Here is a 22,309-nt window from a genome sequence, read left to right on the forward strand (position 1 = left end):
AAATTATTTCCATTGCATCAGCCAAGAGTGGGGAGAGAAACCAATGACCACCACCACCATCCAGGGAGCAAGACCACCCAGAGTCTACTGACTACCCTCTAGGGAGTGAGACCACAGTGAGCCAGCCATAGCAGGGTTGGGGGGTGATGGAGGGGAGGACCACTGAGAGCTGGCTCCCAGCTGAAGAGTGAGAGAGCCGGTGTTTATGCTGTCGCGCTTTAATGCCATCGCGTGCCTGGGCACTGTCGCATGTTTGTGACGTCACAAGTTGCATGCTCTAGCCCTCGCATCCATGAGGCACTCCCACCTCGTGGCCGCCGCGCTGACCGGCCCTCGCACTGGGCCTGGAGAGTCCAGGACCCTGAGCCTCCTTCTGCTCCTGTTTCTCCTGCCTCACACCCAGGCTGCAGCCACGGCCCACAGGCACCCTGCCAGTGAGGGGGTCGCCTTTAGCCGTGATGTGGCTAGGACCCCTCCAAGCCCGGGTTGGCGGTGGTCCCTGCAGTGAATCCCGGGCTTCCTCCCCACAAGGGTGGAGACCCAGTCTTCCGCGGCCGTCCCCCTTTTCCCTCCGCCCACTCACCCTCCTCGGGTTTGCCTGTGGCCACGCCTGCCCTGGTGCCACTGATACTCGCATACTCTGTCCTTTCCTCAGCTTGTGGCCGGCGTCATATGCAGGGGAAGATCATGGGAGGCGTGGATACCCTTGAGAAAAAGTGGCCATGGCAGGTCAGTGTGCACTATGCAGGCTTCCACATCTGTGGTGGGTCCATCATTGATGAATACTGGATCCTGTCAGCCGCCCACTGCTTTGACAGGTGAGTGGGCAGTGCTGGATACCATTCCCATGGAGGTCTAGGGCTGCAAGACCAACCACGGGGGTCACATAGGACAGGGACTTCTTGGAGGCAGGGGAGACAGTGGGACCCAGCACACAGCTCCATCCACTACAGTTTCTTGCACAAGGCTGAGGGCTCCTTTAGGGCCCTCAGCTCTTCCAGAAAGGTGTGGAACCACATAATAGGATGAGAGGTGAGGAGAGGAGCCACATCTTAGATGAGAGGAGGGAAGAGAGGACAAATCACAGGATGAGAGGTGATGAAAGACTTATCTTCACTGGCAGCTCATTGTACATCAGGCAAGCTCACCATCCTGGGCTGTCCAGCAGGTCTTGGTGGGTCCCTGAATCCTCCATGAGCTCAGGTCAGGGCTTTGTTGGGAGCAATTCTGCCAGACAGTCAGGTCCCTGATGTGCTGGAAGGGGTTGCTTTCCATGTCCTGGCTGAGAGCTTGGATACAGAGGCTGCCATGCTCCAGGACTCCCTGAGTCTGTGATCTCATGGAAGCTCCTCTTCCCAGGTGCAAGGTGCTCGAACCACTATGCCTTTGTCCTCTGTCCCTACAGGAACAAGATCACTGAAGCATTTGATATGTATGTGGGCCTTGTGGACCTCAGGGTTGCAGGCAGTCACACCCAATGGTTTGAGGTGAATAAGGTGATCATACACCCCACATATGAAGTGTACCATCCTGTTGGAGGTGACATCGCTCTGGTGCAGCTGAAAACTCGCATTGTGTTTTCCGACTCTGTGCTTCCCATCTGTATTGCACCCCCAGATGTGACTCTTTCAAACCTTTCTTGCTGGGCTACAGGATGGGGATCCATCTCCCAACAAGGTAAGAAAACAAAGTGCAGGTTCAATCCCATTATTGGAGCTTGTGGAAGGGATGATGGCTCTATGACATTACAGGAGAGAACATGTTCTGTCCAATAAGGGGTTGCAAGTATCTGAGGACTGGAATCCCTATCACTCAATCATTATCTGTTTCTCTGTCAATGTAGAATTTTGTTTTACTCCTGGCTGGCTTTGTTGTTTACAGAGAAGTAGTTACATCTACTTTGAGTGTGGAATTAATATTTAGTATACTGAGAACACAAATTTCCAAGCATAGTTTTTCTTAAGATTTTAAATTCAATTTAGAGATAATCTTTTTTTAACCTATGAAAAACATTTTAGTTATTCTAGTTATCCATAAAAGCCTTGCACTTTCTTTCTAGGTTTAAATCTGCATAATTTAGAATTTTTATGGTTATTTAAAATATTATTTTTAATTGTATTTGCTAATCAGACACAGCTGTTGATTTCTGTTAATTGATCTTGTTTCCAACCACCATATAGTACTCATTTATAATATTTTGTCAGTTGATTATTTAATTGTTCTAGATTTTTTAATATCATATTTTCTTCAGATAAAGATTGTTTCATCACTTCCTTTCCTATATTTTATCTTTTATTTATTTTTCTTATTGCAATGGTTAGAACCTCTAGTAGAAATGTTGCTAGGTCTCCTTTTCTTGTTTTTTATTTTAATGGAAATGCTTCTAATGGTTTACTATTAAGTCTGTGGCTTGGTTTGGAGATTTCAGATTGATATCTTATACCAGTTTAAGAAAGTTTCATATCTGGTTTACTTAAGTAAAAAAACATTATTGCAGTTAAGTGGATATAAATTCAGATTAGAATGTTAAAACTTTAAATGTTAAATGTAGTCCCCATGGTAACCACAAAAGGAGATTAAGAAGGAATTTAAACATTTCACTACAAAAAATCAACTAAATGCAAAGAAGACAGGAATACAAGAAAATGCGGGGGGGAAAAGCTATAGGGCATGTAGAAAATAAGTAGCAAAATGACAGAAGCAAGTTCCTCCTTGTCAGTAATTACTTTAAGTGTAAATGGGTTAAACTTGCAAATCAAAAGACAGAGACCAGAGTTAGGGAGATATAGCCAAGATGGCGGAATAGGAAGACCCTGAGCTCAACTCTTCTCACTGGAGCACCAAAATTACAACTACTGATGCAACAACTATTGATGAAAAAGACTGGAATCCACCAGAAAAGGTTTTCTACAACTAAAGATATAAAGAAGGAGCCACAAAGAGATGGATAGGAGGGGCAAAGTCATAGTATAGTCAAGACCTATACCCTTGGGTGGGTGACCCATAAACAGGAGAATAATTACAAATATGGAGCTTCTCCCCAAGGAGAAAAGGGTCTGAGCCCCACACTGGGCTCCCCAGTCCTGGGGTCATGCACCAGGAATATTTGGTTTTGGAGGCCAACAGGGCTTAATTTTGGGAGACCCAGAAAGCTGTGAGAAATAAAGACTCTTAAAAGGCACATGCAAAATCTTACATGCTCCAGGACCCAGAGCAGAAGCAGTGATTTGAAAGGGGCCTAGGTCAGACCCACCTACTGATCTTGAAGGGTCTCCCAGAGAGGCAGGAGGCAACTGGAGTTCACCCTGGGGACACAGACACTGGTGGCGCTATTTTGGGGAGCTCTTTCTACCACATGGACACTTGTGTTGACAAGCGCTATTTTGGAATCCTCCATCTAGCTTATTAGCCTCAGAACTCAGCCCTGCCCTTGCCCACCAGCCTATAGTCACCAGTACTGGGACTCCTCAACTCTAGCAACTAGCTGGGCTGGATACAGGCCCATCCACCAATAGGTTGCCTTAAGACTTCCTGAGACAACAGCCAGCACTGGACATTGCCCTGTCCACCAGATGGCTCAGGACCTGGCCCCACATGTCACTGTGCAGGCAATAGACACAGGGCACACAAGGCCCTGCAGCCAGAGACACCAGGACACAGCTCCATCCACCAGTGGGGAGGCATAAGCCCCAGAAACCCCTGGGGCTTGGCCCTACCCATCAGTGAGCTGGCTCTGGCCTCAGGACCAGCCTCACCCACAAGTGGGTGGACAACAGGCCCAGGACAACTGCAGACACACAGCCTGCTATGGCAGGATCCAGCTCACCTACCATCAAGCTGGCACCAGCCCTGAGACAAGCTGGGCCTGAGCACTGCCCACCAGCAGAGCAATACACATGATTTGGGGCCCCTAGTATGTGCAACGAGAAACCCCAGGACCTGGCTCTGCCCACACCAGGTCCAGCAGCTCCTGGCCCCTGGCCCCATGCACCACCAGGCGTATACCAGCCCCAGAAACACCACAGCCTTTCACCCTATCTTGTAGGAAGCAGCCAGCTCACCAGCAGACCAACACCAGCTCTGAGATATCTTGGACTCCTCAGCCAACCACCCTGGGATCCAGCCCCACTCACCAGTAGGCCAACACTAGATCCAAGAATCCTGACCCCACAACCACACACACCAGAACGTTGACTCTGTCCACGAGTGAGCCAGCACTAGCACCAGGACCCCACAGTGTTACTCAGGCAGCCACCTCATGACCTGGCACCAACAACCAACTGGCAGCCTCCACACAAATCAGGGCCTGGCAACCAATCTGACTGGGGGTCAGCCATGCCTACCAGACAATCCTCAGCACTCAGCTTGCCACAGTAGGAGGACCCACGCAGCCCACATAGGGGGCATCACTAGAGCATATAGCTCTGGTGACCAGAGGGGATTACACTGCTGGGATGCATAGAATGTCTCCTACAAAAGGCTATTTATCCAAGGTGGGAAAATACAACCAACATACCAGATACATAGATATTAACACAGCAAATTAGTCAAAATGAGGTGACAGGGGAACATGTTCCAAATAAAGGAACAAGATGAAACCTCAGAAGAAGAACTAAGTGAAGTGGAGATAGGCAATCTACCTGATAGAGTTCAAGGTAGTGATCATAAAGATGATCAAAGAACTCGGGAGAAGAATGGAGCAAGCAGTTAGATGTTTTAACAAAGAATTTGAAAATATAAAGAAGAACCAAATAGAGATGAAGAATACAATGACTAAAATGAAAAATACACTAGAAGGAATCAACAATAAATTAGATGATACAGAGGAACGGATCAGCAAGCTGGAAGACAGAGTAGTGGAAATCAATGAAGCTGAACAGAACAGAAAAAAGAAAAAATAGAGAGAAATGAGGACGGTTTAAGAGACCTCTGGGACAACATCAAGCATATGAACAATTGCATGATAGGAGTCCCAGAATGAGAAGAGAGAGAGAAAGAGGCAGAGAACATATGTGAAGACATAATAGCTGAAAACTTTCCTAACTGGGGAAAGGAAACAGACATCAGTCCAGGAAGCACAGAGTCCCAAACAGGATCAACCACACCAAGACACATTGTAATTAAAATGGCAAAAATTAAAGATAAAGAGAGAATATTAAAAGCAGCAAGGGAAAAGCAACAAGTTACATACAGGGAACTCCCATACGGCAATCAGCTGACTTTTCAGCAGAAACTCTGCAGGCTAGAAGGGAGTGGCATGGTATATTTAAAGAGTGAAAGGGAAAAACATACAACCAAAAATAATCTACCTGGCAAGGCTTTCATTCAGATTCGATGGAGAGATCCAAAGTTTTACAGACAAGAAAACTTAAAAGAGTTCAGCACCACCAAACCAGCTTTACAAGAAATGTTAAAGGGACTTCTCTAAGTGAAAAAGAGCCACAACTAGAACATGAAAATTATGAAAGGAAGAAACTCATCAGTAAAGGCAAATATACAGTAAAGATAGTAAATCAACCACATACAAAGCTAGTAAGAAGGTTAAAAGATGAAAGTAACAAAACCATCTATATCCACAATAAGTAGTTAAGTAATACACAAAACAAAAAGAAGTAAAATATGATGTCAAAAACAGTAATCTTGAAGAAAGGGGAGTAAAAATGCACTGTTGTTAAAATGCATTTGAAAATAAAAGATCAGCAATGTAAAATAATCATGTATATATAGAAGCATTATATAATTTTAACCACAAAGAAAATCTATAATAGATACATATATTTATACATTATTTATCTTGGAATATTTTGATTTCACCTTCATGTCTGAAGGATAGTTCTGATACAGAATTCTTCCTTGAAGGGTTTTTTCTTTCAACACTTTTGAGTCTGTTCTTCTACTGCCTCTGGCTTTCATTGTTTCTGGTGAGAAGTCAGCTATTAACCATACTGTTTATCACCATGTAATTGGTTGCATTTCTCTTATTGATCTCAGGATTTTCTTTTGTCTTTGGCTTTCAGGAGTTTAATCATATTGTGTCTAGATGTGTATCTCTTTGTGTTTATATTTCCTGAGGTTCAGTGAGATTCTCAGATATGAATATTCTTTTTCATCAAATTCAGGATGTTTTGGGACACATTTTCTTCAATTTCTTTTTGCACTTCTCTTTCTCCCTCCCCCCTCTTTCTCTCTCTTTCCTCTCCTCTTCTCACCTCTCTCCTTCCCCCTTTTTCTGGCAGTCTTGTTACATGTGTGTTGATGTGCTTCATGGTATCCACAGGTCTCTAGGGTCTGTTCACTTTTCTTCATTTTTTTTTGCTCTATTCTTTTTTTTAATGAATTAATTTATTTTTGGCTGCATTGGGTCTTCATTGCTGCTCTTGGGCTTTCTCTAGTTGCGGTGAGCAGGGGCTACTCTTCATTGCAGTGCGTGGGCTTCTCATTGCAGTGGCTTGTCTTTGTTGTGGAGCACAGGCTCTAGGCACATGGGCTTCAGTAGTCGTGGCTCATGGGCTCTAGAGTGCAGGCTCAGTACTTGTGCCACATGGGCTTAGTTGCTCCACAGCATGTGGGATCTTCACAGACCAGGGCTCAAACCCATTTCCCCTGAATTTGCAGGCAAATTCTTAACCACTGCACCACCAGGGAAGTCTATACTCTATTTTTTAAATTAGATAACTTCTACTAATCTAGTGTCAATTTCTTTTTTTAATTTTTCTTTATTTTTTATTTTTTTTTGCTTTATAACAAATTTAATCAGTTATACATATACATATGTTCCCATATCCCCTCGCTTCAATTTCACTGATTATTTTTTCTGCTATCTCATATCTTCTGTTGATCCAACCTACTGAATTATTAATATTGGTTACTGAACTTTTCAACTTTAGAATTTCCATTTATTCTTTTTTTATAGTTTTTGTATTTCTGCTAAGATTCCCCATGTGTTAACTCATTATCATGATATTTTCATTTAACTTTTTAAATGTAGTTTAAAAAAATTCTTTAAACATACTTATAACAACTGTTTTGAAATATTTATCAACTAAAATCAACACCTGGGGCCACACAGAGCTTCTTTATATTGACTTGTTTTTTCCTGAATATGTGTCATACTTTCCTATTTTTTGCATAGAATTTTTATTGTTGAAAACTGGACATACATAAAACATTGTAAGAACTTTGGATTCTGATTTTCCCTGAAGGTTTTGATTTCTTTTGCTTTGTTTTGAGTAATTTGCCTGGACTTAGTTTGCAGAATCTCTCTTGTAGTTTGTAGTTGCTGAGGTCTGTGCTCATTTTTTTTTTTTATTCTTAATTCTTTTTTTTTTTTTTTTTTGCGGTATGCGGGCCTCTCACCACTGTGGCCTCTCCCGTTGCAGAGCACAGGCTCCGGACGCGCAGGCTCAGTGGCCATGGCTCACGGGCCTAGCCACTCCGCGGCATGTGGGATCTTCCTGGACCGGGGCATGAACCCGTGTCCCCTGCATCGGCAGGCAGACTCTCAACCACTGCGCCACCAGGGAAGCCCCTTAATTCTTATATTTATTATTTTTATTCTGGCTTCTTAAGTGTCACCACTGTGTTTTAATATCTCATTGGTTAGCCAATGATTTGGGCATCTCAAACTTCTAAGGCTTCCACCTCTGACAGTGGGTTTTGTGTGGGGGCTGGTGAACACATTTAGAGTCTGTGTGACTCTTGAGTCTGCCTCAGCTTTTACTTTTCACTGAGCCCACTTGTGCCTCCATGTTTATACATATAGTTACACAGTCATCCCAGGGATCAGTGGAGATTTATCTAGCCTTTCTATTGCCCTCTTATTTCCAGAGTCCCCATATATTTCCATCAGAGACACTGTTCACCCCACCCAGAATGACAGTCTCAGACCAACACTGCTTTAGGTCTTCCTTACTCATTTCCTACAAGTCTAAATACTTTAAATGACAGTACAAAGTGTTGGTTTTTTTAGCTGTCCCCTCCACATCAAGTTCTCTCCCTCTTGCAGAAAAACTGCTTTCCCAGCCAGCCCTACCAAGGTAAAACTACCACAGTGACAGAGCAGAGATAGAGGAGTGTCAAGAGTGGTGAAGCCCCAGACAACTAGGTCAGACTTTTGCCATTGTTACCCAAAGTTCCACCAGTTGTTCATGAATAAGCACCTCTCAAGTTTCCTTTGCTTTTGTTTGACCTATGGAGCCCTGAAATTTTTAAAAATAATTTTGTTCAGTTTTATACTTGTTTATTGGAGAAAGGGTTTGCTGACCTCTTCACTCCATCCTAGCCAGAAATCCCATGTGTAGACTTATTTCTAAATTATTATTTTGTACTGTCTGTTTGCTGCTTTCTTTTAAATATTTTCCCCGTCATTCTCCCTTTCCAATAGACTGTTTTCCTTTTTTTATGAATTAATTTATTTTATTTTTGGCTGTGTTGGGTCTGTTGCTGCATGTAGGCTTTCTCTAGTTGCTGAGAGTGGGGGCTACTCTTTGTTGTGGTGCACGGGCTTCTCATTGCAGTGTCTTCTCTTGTTGTAGAGCATGGGCTCTAGGCATGTGGACTTCAGTAGTTGTGGCACACAAGCTCAGTAGTTGTGGCTCGCAGGCTCTAAAATGGAGGTTCAGTAGTTGTGGCACATGGGCTTAGTTGCCACTTGGCATGTGGGATCTTCTCGGACCAGGGCTCAAACCTACATCCCCTTCATTGGCCGGTGGATTCTTAACCACTGCGCTACCAGGGAAGTCCCTGATTTTCTATATTACTTTTTTACTGTCTACTCTTCTGCAAGTTAAATTTCCAATTTTTAATCTTCTTGTAGCTCTTCTTAAATTTTTAACATGCATACCTGAACATACATGAGTTATGAACATATATACTCACATATGTTCAGTTATACATGTTATCTAAAGGAAAAAATACCGTTTCATATATTTATAAATTTAAACATATATATGTTTTATTATTTCATATGTTACTTCCATTTTGTATGTTACTGTTTTCCAGTATTTTCATTCCATCTTTTTTATACAATCAAGATTATTCTCTTTTACTGTTGTTTTATACAGGACATGCTTATCTGGCTTTATGCACGTGTTAATCTAATTTCTTTATTCCTAGCATTATACTTCTTTCAATTAGGTTTACTTTCCTTATTTCCAAAGAATATGTTACAACTCTTAAACAAACAAGGAGTAAAGGAGAAATCACATATTAAATTAGAAAATATTTTGAGATGAATAAAAACAAAAACACATTACCCAAACTTATAGAATACAGTGAAATCAATGCTCAGAGGGAAATTTATAGCTATACAAGAAGTCAGACCTCAAATAAATAGCTTCATTTTATGACTTAAGGAACTGTAAAAAGAACAAGCTAAACCCAAAGCTAGCAAGAGGAAGGAAATAATGAAGATTAGAGTAGAAAAAAAATGAAATAGAGAATAGAAAAAATTAGAGTAAATGAAATAAAATTTAGTTATTTGAATAGATCTCTGTTCCTGCATCATCCTTCACTTCACATCTCTGTACATCCACAGCACATTTTGCCTGCCCTGCAGAAGAAAATTGCTGCTCTTGGTATTCATTACTAGGCTGCTATTGAGAAGGAGGAAACTTGATCCCCTGATCCAGCCTCAGCCTCAGGCAGAGCTGTAGGTCTTAGATTTGGAAATGGACCTCTGTGCACCACTACTCTACCTTTGGGGCAGCTAAGCTCTGCTTTGTATCTGTGATGGCTCTGAGAGGATCTAGACCCTGCCCTCATGTTAGCAGACCTCTCATGTTACTGATGTGGGCTCTTGGCACCTCAGATTTTCCAGGGATGTAGGGTTTGTTTCTACTCTTCCTCCAGAATAGTCCACCTGTACCAGGTCCTGAGGGCAGGAGGATGTGGTGCCCCCCCACACACACACATAACCAGTAGAAGGCTTCTGCTCCACGTGAGTAGGGAAGCAAGCTGTGTTCTTACAGGTCCCCAGTGGTACGTGGTCATTTTCTGAACACCTGCACTGAGGTGCCCTCTCTGTGGACCCCTGCTGTGCCCCGAGTATATTTCATGAGCTGCTAGTGGAGACCTAAGGGAAAGACCTGCCAGTGGGTGCAATCCTCCTCTTGTCTGATTTCTCATCATTCTGAACTGGCACACTAGCCCACAGTTGAAGAACTCATTGAAATTACAGCTAGCTGACTTCTCCCTTCCACTTCTGTGATACACCTCTTCCTTTGTGCTGTGATAGTAATTGTGCAGAGCTCATCATTCTGGCCCTCTGTCCACCTGGTTCCATGTGGGCCTTGGCATCTGCGTAAGGGATATTTTACCCTGCATCTACACTGTTTTCACTCAATGTCTTGGTTGCTCCACAAGACTCTCCACTCTTGACTCTTGACTCTGGGAACTGTGAAGTCTAACCTGGCCATTCTGCCCTTCCTGTGGAATTGTACATTCTGCACACATGGCTCGGGGTCCAACGGCAGACTGGGGGCACTGAGGCCCCCTGTGTTCCCTCTAGGGTCCTTCTCTCTGGAGAACCCTCCTTCTGGCATCTGCCTTTGAGGATTCCAGCTGCCTGTGCTCCTCCTCATGCCACAGCCTGGAGTGTGCCCCAGGCAGGATGATGGAGCCCTTGTAGACCTTGCCTCATCTGTTCTCTTTTCTCAGGGGCCACAGCCCTGCCCTGACTCAGGTCCAGTGGGAAATAATTGCCTGCTGGGTAGACATGTTTACTGCTAGCTTATGGTAGAGGGAAGTTCACTCCCAGTCACCCCACTGTGGCCACAATGAAAGGCCTCAGGTAGATTTTTTCCCATTGGCTTAGTAGTTAAACGTATTTCCTAACTGCATTTCACTGTGTTGCTTCTCCAGCATCCCCAACCCTGAGTTTTTTGACTCCTTCTATTACTCTGCATTCCTATTTGCAATCATCTAATTCTTCCACGGCTCCTCTCCCGATATTAACTTGCCAACACAGCAGCAACCGCAAACACTGCTGATATTCTGCTTCCCATTTTCTTCCTTCGAGGTACACATTCGTTAGCTCTAAAACTGATTCCCCACCTACCGCAGGCTATGCCATCCCCAAATACATGCCCCCACTTGATACCCAATCATTTTCTTTAACCTGTGAGAACAGCTCCTTTCCAGGCAGAGCAGGCCCACTTTCACATTGGTCAGGAAAGTGCAAGTTTTCTGGGAGCAATTACTATATCCATTGGCATAGACAAGGACACATGAAGTGACAACCCACAAAAATTGGAGGCTACTTTCTTGCACACACTCTGTGTCATCCGCTCACTCTCACCCAGGGACTCAGCTCATGGAGCTGTTTGCACTTGAGCCACAGCAATGGGAATGTAATGGGCTGAACCAAGTCCTGGCTCTTACATCTCTCTTAGGAAGTGTCATGTGACATATGTTTAAACTTTATTGACCAAAGCCTGAGTCCCCATTGCAGAGAAAGGAGACACGTGGAGGGTGGGAGCAAGAGAAGGAGCTCCAGTGTGAGCCCACTAGGCCTTGGGGCTTGGTGTGCCCTGCAGAACAGGTGTGAGAAGACCATTCACTGGGCCTGTACTCCTTTCTGACAGGAGACACTTCAGACAAGCTGCAGGAGGTTCAGCTGCCTCTGGTCCCATTGCCCCTATGCCAGCTGCTCTATGGACACACGTCATACATTCTGCCGGACATGCTGTGTGCTGGGGACCTCAGGGACGTGAAGACTGCTTGTGAGGTACAACCCACTGTGGGGGTGGGAGACTAAGCCCAGGGATTTCAGATCTTCCATCTGCTTTAAGCCCGGGGCACTTCTGCCAGTTGGGTAGGTGGTCCCAGACCACCTGGCTTCTGTGGGGATCAGAAGTACATCTCCATGCAGCCATGAGTTGAGTGGGAGGCCACAGGGTAGCTTATGTGCAAATGGAACACAGGCCTCAGTCAGGCCCTGTGGACCCCAGTGCTGGCCAGAGCCACCCAGGGCTCCACGTCTGCCCAGGGGCCATGCCTGCTGACTGTCACTCCATGGCACCCACCCTCTACTTGCAGGACAATGCAGTGAACACTGCTTGCCTGCAGCAGGGCCTCCCCACTGACAAGGTGGGGCTGCATGAGTGGCAGGATCCTGGCCCCATCCCACAGTGTTGGCATTGGGCCACCCTCAGGCAGGAGGCCCCAAACTCCCAGTTCACAAGAAACTCCTCTTTTTTCCAGGGTGACTCTGGGGGCCCACTTGTCTGTGAATTCAACCACACCTGGATGCAAATTGGAGTAGTGAGCTGGGGACATGGTTGCACATACCCTATGTATCCTGCAGTTTATGCCCGAGTCTCCTTTTTCTCAGAATGGATTCGTTATCACATAGAAAACACACCCTTACCTCTTCAGCCACTCCCTACCCTCTCCTCCACTCCGGGGGCTGCCATCAATGTCCTTGTGACCTCACTGGTTGTTCTGTCAATGTTGTAAGGACCACAGCCCTCATCCAGCTTCTTCATGGCTGCATGCCTCTGTTCCTACCCAGCTCCAGCCCAAGTCTTCACACACCTGAGCAAGGTGAGGGCAATCAGCCAGGCCCACATGCAAGGTCCAAGAGGAGGCTGACCAGGGCCACACCCAGGAAGGCAGAGGCTGGTCTCATCACAGAAGGGTGGGGTACCTGGGAGCGCAGAGCACGTTGGTTGAGTGCTCTGAGCACCTGAGATTTGGGAAGATATTAAATATTTACAAAGCAAGTGTCCCAGAAGTCCTATGTTCATCTTTCTACCCAGAGTGCAGGTTCCCTCATGCACACAGAGTATGTTCATCACCCTGGCTTATCAGAATGACAGGCAGAAGGGTGAGAGGAGAAGGATAAACCAAACTGCAGCATCTCTAGAAAGGATAGCCATACAAACCCTGGTGTCTGGATATAGAATCCAGGGTGTGACCAAAGCCAGGGCAAAGGGAAGGTCATCATCTTAAAAACGTAGACCTATCAATATCAAAGAGTTTTAAATATTCAAACGTCTAATTTGGAAAATGGAAAACATGAGAAGAGAGTAGGCACACAAAGGAAACTAAAAAAGATAAAAGCAGAAATCAATAGCCAAACATCTGAAAACACTAAAACTAGCATTTTAGAAATATAGATTTTGAAAAGAAAATCAATAAGTAGGAAAAGAAATCATGAATATAATCAAGATATAATGTGAGGGGACTTCCCTGGTGGTGCAGTGGTTAAGAATCCGCCTGCCAATGCAGGGGACACGGGTTCGATCCCTGGTCCGGGAAGATCCCACATGCCGTGGAGCAACTAAGCCTGTGCGCCACAACTAATGAGCCCGCACTCCACAACTACTGAGGCCCGCGCACCTAGAGCCCGTGCTCCACGACAAGAGAAGCCACTGCAGTGAGAAGCCCACGCACCTCAACGAAGACCCAATGCAGCCACACACACACAAAAAAGATATAATGTAAGACCAAAAATACACAAAACAAGAAATGACAATTAAGCACAGAAAATTTAAGAAATCATAAGAGATATTGTACACCTCTATATAAATAAATGCAAAATGAAAAGTATCACTTTTTAGGAAATAACTAATTTACCAAAACTAACCTCAGTAGCGACAGAAGACTAGAGACCAGTTTCCATAGAAGAAATGGGGAAATTTAAGAAAAAATTCTCCATCCTAGTAAAAGTCCTTAGCTGAGATGGCCTCCTTGGGAATCATATCAGGCCTTCAACCACAGGATTGTCCCAATGCTGTCCATGCTGTTCCAGACACAGACAAGGGAGAAGAATGTTGTGAAGACAAAAACTGATCACACAGAAAACAATTTAAGACAATCCAACTTGTCAATTAAAAAAAAATCCTGATGGGCTTCCCTGGTGGCGCAGTGGTTGAGAGTCCGCCTGCCGATGCAGGGGACACGGGTTCGTGCCCCGGTCTGGGAGGATCCCACATGCTGTGGAGCAGCTGGGCCCGTGAGCCATGGCCGCTGAGCCTGCGTGTCCGGAGCCTGTGCTCCGCAACGGGAGAGGCCACAACAATGAGAGGCCCGCGTACCGCAAAAAAAAAAAAAAAAAAAAAATCCTGATGAAAGATTAACAAACAATTCAACATTATTTTTTAAGTAGTACATTATAATTATGTAGGATTTATTCCAGTAATGCAAAGATGATTAAGTATTAGAAAAGCCATAGATATAATTCACCATACTAATTGCTTTTCTAAGGAGAATAAAATTAGTGAAAACATGTTTAACAAATTCAAAACCCATTTCCAACTTTTAAAAAAGGAATCAATGGATAGTAAGATATATATACCTCAGCCTAAAAGTTAGCACTTTCCTTAGTGAGAAAACATTGAGTGCCTTTCTGCTGAAGTTAGGGTCACAGAAATGGTGCTCCTGTATCCCTTGCTGCTTAATTAACACCGTATTGGAAGATTAGCCACCACAGCGGCACAAGAGGATCAACCAGGGAAATGGAAAAGAGCCTTTTAAACTGCCTCCTATTATAAAAAAGAGAGCATATCTGGAACACCCAAGAGAAAACTATGAAACTACCACAAATAGTAAGAAAATTCGGTAAAGTCATTAGATAAAACATGACAAAATCAGTCTATATTCCAGTTAGAAGTTACATAATGGAAGACAAGACTCCAATTATAATAACAATGAAAGAGATAAGATACCTATGACCTTAACAAGAAATGTGAGAATAGATATGAGGAAATCTTTAAAATACTCCTGGGGAAAAAACAAAAACCAAAACAAAACATCACACATACATACAAAAGAAAAAGTAGATTTGGATGAATGATAAGGCAGCCTATATTCTTGAACAGATCAACTCAAAATGTAGGTGTGTGTGTTCTATTTTTCTGGAGCTACATAAATTGATTTCAAAGTTTGTATCAAAACACAAACAAGTGAGAAAACCCAGGAATAAAACTAAATATGAAGGCCATGGTGGGGACTAACCCTGCAGAAATTAAAATATCCCATAAAGATGCTGCAATTATAACATGCCATAAAGACTTGACAATTTGTGTCTGTGCATACACACCAGTGGATAAAACACTCAGAACTGGGCCCAAGTACATGTTGGAAAATCAGTGTATGGGAAATGTGTCACTTTAAATCACTGAAGATATTTAAGTTTTCAAAAGTGCAATTCGGTATGGCCATATAAAGTGGGTCCCAGAAACAGTATACATCCTGACCAAGTAGACTTTATTCCAGGAATTTTGGAATGATTGAACACTACAGTTCTTTTAATAGTCAAAACATAACCACATTCATTCCGTGCAACAGTCACAAGATATTTGTTGAACACTGCTGTGTGCCAAGCACTGTCAGGGCCTTGGAGTGACAAGAGGCACCTTGGCGTGAAGCTGAGATGAAGTTGCACTCGGGGCCAGAGCAATGCATTCCCATCACTGTGATCTGTGATGTTTGCTACACTTGAGTATTTTCACAGCAATTGGTTAAGACAAACTTAAACTGCATTTGGTGTCCTTCCCTGCCTCTCCTTCATTCTCATCCAGGGCCACTGGGGATCCAGCTAAGGGAGAGTCAGTGCGTGATACATCTTCCCACATTGCACTTATTTACATGGTATACATCATTCTGTGAAGAGGTGAGTAACTGCTAGCCATTTGGGTGCAGCAATACTGCCAGGAACACTCAGGCCCTGTACTGTGCGGCACAGAGGTACAAGCTCGTCTGCAAGCGAGAGTTTAGTTCTTACCACACAGGTCAAGATGGAAGCTCTCTGCTGTCAGGAATATAGCTGATAATGCAGCATGTGCAGTCGTCAACATACCAAACATCTCCTGTTTGAATGGAATTTCAGGAAATACAACTTACTCAAATCCCTGTATCAGCTGGCCAGAAAACTTAAAGTACACAATGGCGAAGTGGTCATTGAAGCTGAGTGCTTCATGCATCCCAGATGACCTTCATGCCTTAGTTCCTCTTCCTGGTCTGCCTTGGCAAAGTTTTGCTGGTTCCTGGTGGAAAAACAACACACTGTGGCTGCAGATGCAGCCAAACTGCCTGGAAAAGTAAGTGCTCCAATGACACAATTCCTACACACATATGTCAGTGCATCAGAGACCACCACTCAGTAGAGCAAAGTGGCAACTTAAAATGCATCTTGAATTGCTCTTATGGAGGCCTTAATATCAAATTAATTTGTACATTTTTTCAGTATTATTGATCATCTTAAAATGCAAATAATGACAGGCAGGAAGTAACCTAGTCAAACAATAATCAAGAGAAAAAGAAGCCAAAAATGCAAACCAGAAAAAAAAGAAAAGACTTCAGAGACAAAACTTCTTTTATTACATCCAAATGCAAACTAAACACTCTGGTAGTCAAAATCATGAAGGAAATAAGGGTAACAGTCCTGAGAACCAGTTGAGAGAGAATGGAAATGACAACAGAAGGGTTGAAGCAGTTTATGAGAACAAGGACATTCTAATCATGAACTGAAACAGCAGAAGTGAAAGTGACAACACATAGTGAGAGGGCCAGAAGGGTGGGCACAGCAGGTTGTTTTGATGAATTTGTTGATCTTGGTAAGTCCCATGTTCTTCCACTGTGAGTGCAGTTCATCAACACTGCTAATGTGAAAGAATTTGTTTTTCAGGCATGATCACAATAATATTTACAGAGAAACAAAGAGAACACACATCTAGAAGGTTCAACCAATGTTTAAACATGGTTTTAGGTGGTCAAACTTTTATGGTGTCTTGGTAAGTTCTCCAAGACTAAAGTTTCCACTTACTGTTTTGTTTTAAACTTTTTTCTTTTTTTATTGTGGTAAATACACATAACATAAAAATTAGCATTTAGACCATTTAAAGGTGTAGTTATTTCAGTGGCATTAAGTTCAGTTTACATTGTTGTACAATCATCACCACTACTCATCACCAGAACTTTTTCACCTTCCCAAACTGAAACTCTTTACCCATTAAACAGTAACTCTTATTCCCTCCTTCCCTAGTCCCTGGAGCCCACCGTTCCACTTTCTGTCTCTATGAATTTGCTACTCCAAGAAACTCATATAAGCGGGATGACACAGTATTTGTCATTTTGTGTCTGATATTTCACTTAGCATAATGTTTTCAGGGTTCTTTCATGTTGTAATCTGTATCAGAATTTAATTCCTTTTAAGAGTGAATAATATTCCATCAGATGTATACACTACATTTTGTTTGTCCATTCATCTGTCATTGAGCATTTGGGTTGTTTCTACCTTTTGGCGAATGTGAATAATGCTGCTATGCACATTTGTGTACAAATATCTGAGTCCTGATTTCAATTCTTTTGTGTATATACCCAGAAGTAGAATTGCTGGATCATATAGTAATTCTATATTTAATTTTTTGAGGAACTGCCATACTGTTTTCACAGCAGGTGCACCATTTTACATTCTCAACTTCTCAACAGCAATGTACAAGGGGTCCAACTTCTCCACAACTTCCAAAACACTTGTTTTCTGATTTTTTACAATAGCCATTCTAATGTATGTGTAGTCTTGTGTTTGGATTTACATTTCCCTAATTATTAGTGATGTTAAACATCTCTTCATGTGTTTATTGGCCATTTCTTTGGAGAAATGTTTATTCAAACCCCTTGCCCATTTTTATTTGGTTGCTTTCTGTTGTTGTAGAGTTTTAAGCATTGTTTATATATTCTGAATATTAATCCTTTATGTGATTTGCAAATATTTTTTCCAATTCTGTCGTTTGCCTCTTTACTCATTTTTAGATTTTTTATTGTGGAAAAATACACATAACATAAAGCTTACCATCTTAACCATTCAGTGGTATGAAATACATTCATATTGTGTGCAGCCATCACCAACATTCATATCTTTTCATCTTGTAAAACTAAGACTGTTTATTAATGACTCTCCACTTCCCCTCCCCCAATCCTGCAATCCTCGTTCTACTTTCTATCTCTGAATTTGACTGCTATAGGATCATATAAGTGGAATCATACAGCATTTGTTCTTGGAATCATACAGCATTTGTTCTTTTGTGACCAGCTTCTTCCACTGAGCATGTCCTCAAGATTCATCCATGTTGTAGCATATGTCAGAATTTCCTTCCTTTATCGAGCTGAAGCTATTCCATTGCCAACACTTATTTTCTGCTTTTTGATAGCAAGCTTCCTAATGGGTGCGAGGTGATATCTCATTGCTTTTGATTTGCATTTCTCTAATGAGCATCTTTTCATGTGCTCGTTGGCCATTGGTATACCATCTTTAGAGAAATGTCTATTTAACCCTTTGCTGATTTTTAAAATCAGGTTGTTTCTTTTTGTTGAGTTATAATTGTTCTTTGTATACTCTGGGTATTAACTCATCACATATATGATTTGCACATATTTTCTCCCATTCTATAGGGTGCCTTCTAACTCTGCTGATTATGCCCTTTGATGCACACTTTTTAAATTTAGTGTAGACCATTTGTCTATATTGGCTTTGCCTTTACTTGTGGTGTCATATCCAAAAAAAATCATTGCCAAATCCAATTTCATAAAGCTTTTCTCCTACGTTTTCTTCTGGGACTTTATTAGCTTAAGGTCTTATGTTTAGGTCTTTAATCCATTTTGAATTAATTATTGTGTATGATATAAGACAAGGGCTCAATTTTTAAAAAATGAAGTATAGTTGATTTACAATGTTGTGTTAGTTTCAGGTGTACAGCAATATATATTCTTTTGCAGATTCTTTTCCGTTATAATTTATTATAATTTATCTCTCCCCCACACCCCACTATCCCCTTTGTTAACCATAAGTTTGTTTGCTCCTAAGTATTTTGTTCTTTTGATACTATGGTAAATTGAGTTATTTTCGTAACTGCATTTTTGGATTATTTGTTGCTAGTGTACAGAAATACAATTTATTGTTGTCTATTATTCTTATGGCCTACAACTATTATTAGTTAGAACATATTTTTTATTTTTATTTTTTATTGAAGCATACTGGATTTGCAATATTGTGTTAGTTTCAGGTATACAGCAAAGTGATTCAGATATATATGTATATATATATATTCTTTTTCAGATTCTTTTCCATTATAGGTTATTAAAAGATATTAAATATAGTTCCCTGTGTTATACAGTAGGTCCTTGCAGTTTATCTGTTTTATATATAGTAGTATGTATCTGTTAATCTCAAACTGCTAATTTATGCCTCCCCACCTTTTCCCTTTGGCAACCTTAAGTTTGCTTTCTGTGTCTGTGAGTCTATTTCTGTTTTGTAAATAAATTCATTTGTATCATTTTTTTTAGATTCCACATGCAAATGATACCACATGATACTTGTCTTTGTCTGACTTACTTAACTTAGTATGATAATCTCTAGGTCCATCCATGTTGCTGCAAATGGCATTATTTCATTCTTTTTATGGATGACTAATATTCCATTGTTATATATATGCCATATCTTCTTTATCTATTCACATGTTGATGGATATTTAGGTTGCTTCCATATCTTGGCTATTGTAAACAGCGCTGTTATGAACATTGGGGTGCATGTATCTTTTCAAATTAGAGTTTTCCTCTTTTCAAGATTTAGGTGCAGGAGTGGGATTGTGTGATCATATGGTAACTATTTAGTTATTTAACGAACCTCCATTCTGTTCTCCACAGTGGCTGTACCAATATACATTCCCACCAACAGTGTAGGAGGATTCTCTTCTCTCCATACCCTCTCCAGCATTTATTGTTTGTAGTGATGGCCAGTCTGACTGTGTGAGGTGATAACTCATTGTAGTTTTGATTTGCATTTCTCTAATAATTAGCAATGTTGAACATCGTTTCATGTGCCTCTTGGCGATCTGTATGTCTTCTTTGGAGAAATGTCTATTTAGGTCACCATTTTTTGACTTGGTTGTTTGTTTTTATGCAATTAAGTCACATGAGCTGTTTGTAAATTTTGGAGACTAGTCCCTCATTGGTCACATCATTTGCAAATATCTTCTCCCATTCTGTGGGTTGTGTTTTCATTTTGCTTATGGTTTCCTTTGCTGTGCAAAAGCTTTTGAATTTAATTAGGTCTCATTTGCTTATTTTTGTTTTTATTTCCGTTACTCTGGAAGACAGATCGAAAAAGATATTGCTGTGATTTATGTCAGAGAGTGTTCTGCCTATGTTTTCCTCTAAGAGTTTTATAGTAATAAACTTTTAGCCAGACTCATCAAGAAAAGAAGGGAGGGGGCTCAAATCAATAAAATTAGAAATGAAAAAAGAGAAGTTACAATGGCCACCACAGAAATACAAAGGATCATAAGAGACTACTACAAGCAACTGTATGCCAAAAAAATCGACAGCCTGGAAGAAATGGACAAATTCTTAGGAAGGTACAATCTCTGAACCAGGAAGAAACCGAAAATATGAACAGACCACCACAAGTACTGAAATTGAAACTGATTAAAAAACTCCCAACAAACAAAAGTCCAGGACCTGATGGCTTCACAGGTGAATTCTACTAAACATTTAGAGAAGAGTTAACACATATCCTTCTGAAAAGGTTCCAAAAACTTGCAGAGGAAGAAACACTCCCAAACTGTGCTATGAGGGCACCATCACCCTGATACCAAAACCAGACAAAGATACCACAAAAAAAGAAAATTAGAGGCCAATATCACTGAGAAACATAGACGGAAAAATCATCAACAAAATACTGGCAAACTGAATCCAACAATACATTAAAAGGATCATACACAATGATGAAGTGGAATTTATCCCAGGGATGCAAGTATTTTTCAATATCCACAAATCAGTCAAAGAGATACACCACATCAACAAATAGAATAAAAGCCATATGATCTCCCTCCCTCTCACCCTCCCTATCCCACCCCTCTAGGTGGGAGGGAGGGAGACGCAAGAGGGAAGAGATATGGGGACATATGTATATGTATAACTGATTCACTTTGTTATAAAGCAGAAACTAACACACCATTGTAAAGCAATTATACTCCAATAAAGATGTTAAAAAAACAAATTTGAACATACAACAAAAATTTTAAAAAATTAAACTTCTGGGATACACAAATAAACCTAAATTTTGATGCCAAAATTAAAAAAAAACATATGATCATCTCAATAGATGCAGAAAAAGCTTTTGACAAAATTCAACACCCATTTATCATAAAAACTCTCCAGAAAGTAGGCATAGAAGGAACATACATCAACATAATAAAGGCCATATATGACAAACCTACAGCTGACATCATTCTCAATGGTGAAAATCTGAAAGCATCTCCTCTAAGATCAGGAACAAGACAAGGATGTCCACTCTTGCCAGTTTTATTCAACATAGATTTGGAAGTCCTAGCTATGGCAATCAGAGAAGAAAAAGAAATAAAAGGAATCCAAATTGGAAAAGAAGAAGTTAAACTGTCACTGTTTGCAGGTGACATGATACTATACACAGAAGATCCTAAAGACACTACCATAAAACTGCTAGAGCTCATCAATGAATTCAGTAAAATTGCAGGTTACAAAATTAATACACAGAAATCTGTTGCATTTCTATACACTAACAATGAAAGATCAGAAAGAGAAATTAAAGAAATAGTCCCACTTACCATCGCATCAAAAAGAATAAAATACCTAGGAATAAACCTACCTAGGGAGGCAAAAAACCTGTACTTGGAAAACTACAAGACACTGGTGAAAGAAATCGAAGACACAAAGAGCTGGAAAGATATACCATGTTCTTGGATTGGAAGAATTAATATTGTTAAAATGACCATACTACCCAAGGCAATCTACAGAGTCAATGCAATCCCTATCAAATTACCAATGGCATTTTTTACAGATCTAGAACAAAAAAATTTTAGATTTGTATGGAGACACAAAAGACCCCGAATAGCCAAAGCAATCTTGAGAAAGAAAAATGGAGCTGGAGGAATCAGGCTCCCTGACTTCAGACTATACTAAAAACTACAGTAATCAAGACAGTATGGTACTGGCACAAAAACAGAAATATAGATCAATGGAACAGGATAGAAAACCCAGAAATAAGTCCCTGCACCTGTAGTCACTTAATCTACAACAAAGGAGGCAAGACTATTCAATGGGGAAAAGACTGTCTCTTTAATAAATGGTGCAGGGAAAACTGGACAGCTACATGTAAAAGAATGAAATTAGAACATTATCTGACACCATACACAAAAATAGACTTAAAATGGATTAAAGACCTAAATATAAGATTGGATACTATAAAACTCCTAGAGGAAAACATAGGTAGAACATTATTTGACATAAATTGCAGCAATAATTTCTTGGATCCATCTCCTAGAGTAATGGA

At 41.4% G+C, this 22,309-nt stretch overlaps 1 protein-coding gene across 1 annotated transcript; it reads left to right on the top strand.

Moving 5' to 3' along the window:
- Positions 1-292: 292 nt before the first annotated feature.
- Positions 293-12,456, top strand: PRSS38 (serine protease 38; the record flags this gene model as incomplete). The annotated part of the gene is made up of 5 exons (XM_082621769.1): positions 293-485; positions 656-818; positions 1,406-1,677; positions 11,583-11,725; positions 12,202-12,456. The coding sequence occupies 5 exons, from the start codon at positions 293-295 to the stop codon at positions 12,454-12,456; spliced, it is 1,026 nt and encodes a 341-aa protein (XP_082477895.1).
- Positions 12,457-22,309: the final 9,853 nt, after the last annotated feature.

The sequence above is a fragment of the Mesoplodon mirus genome (genome assembly GCF_964341445.2).
Source record: "Mesoplodon mirus genome assembly, chromosome: 5".
In the NCBI taxonomy this organism is placed as follows: Eukaryota; Metazoa; Chordata; class Mammalia; order Artiodactyla; family Ziphiidae; genus Mesoplodon; species Mesoplodon mirus.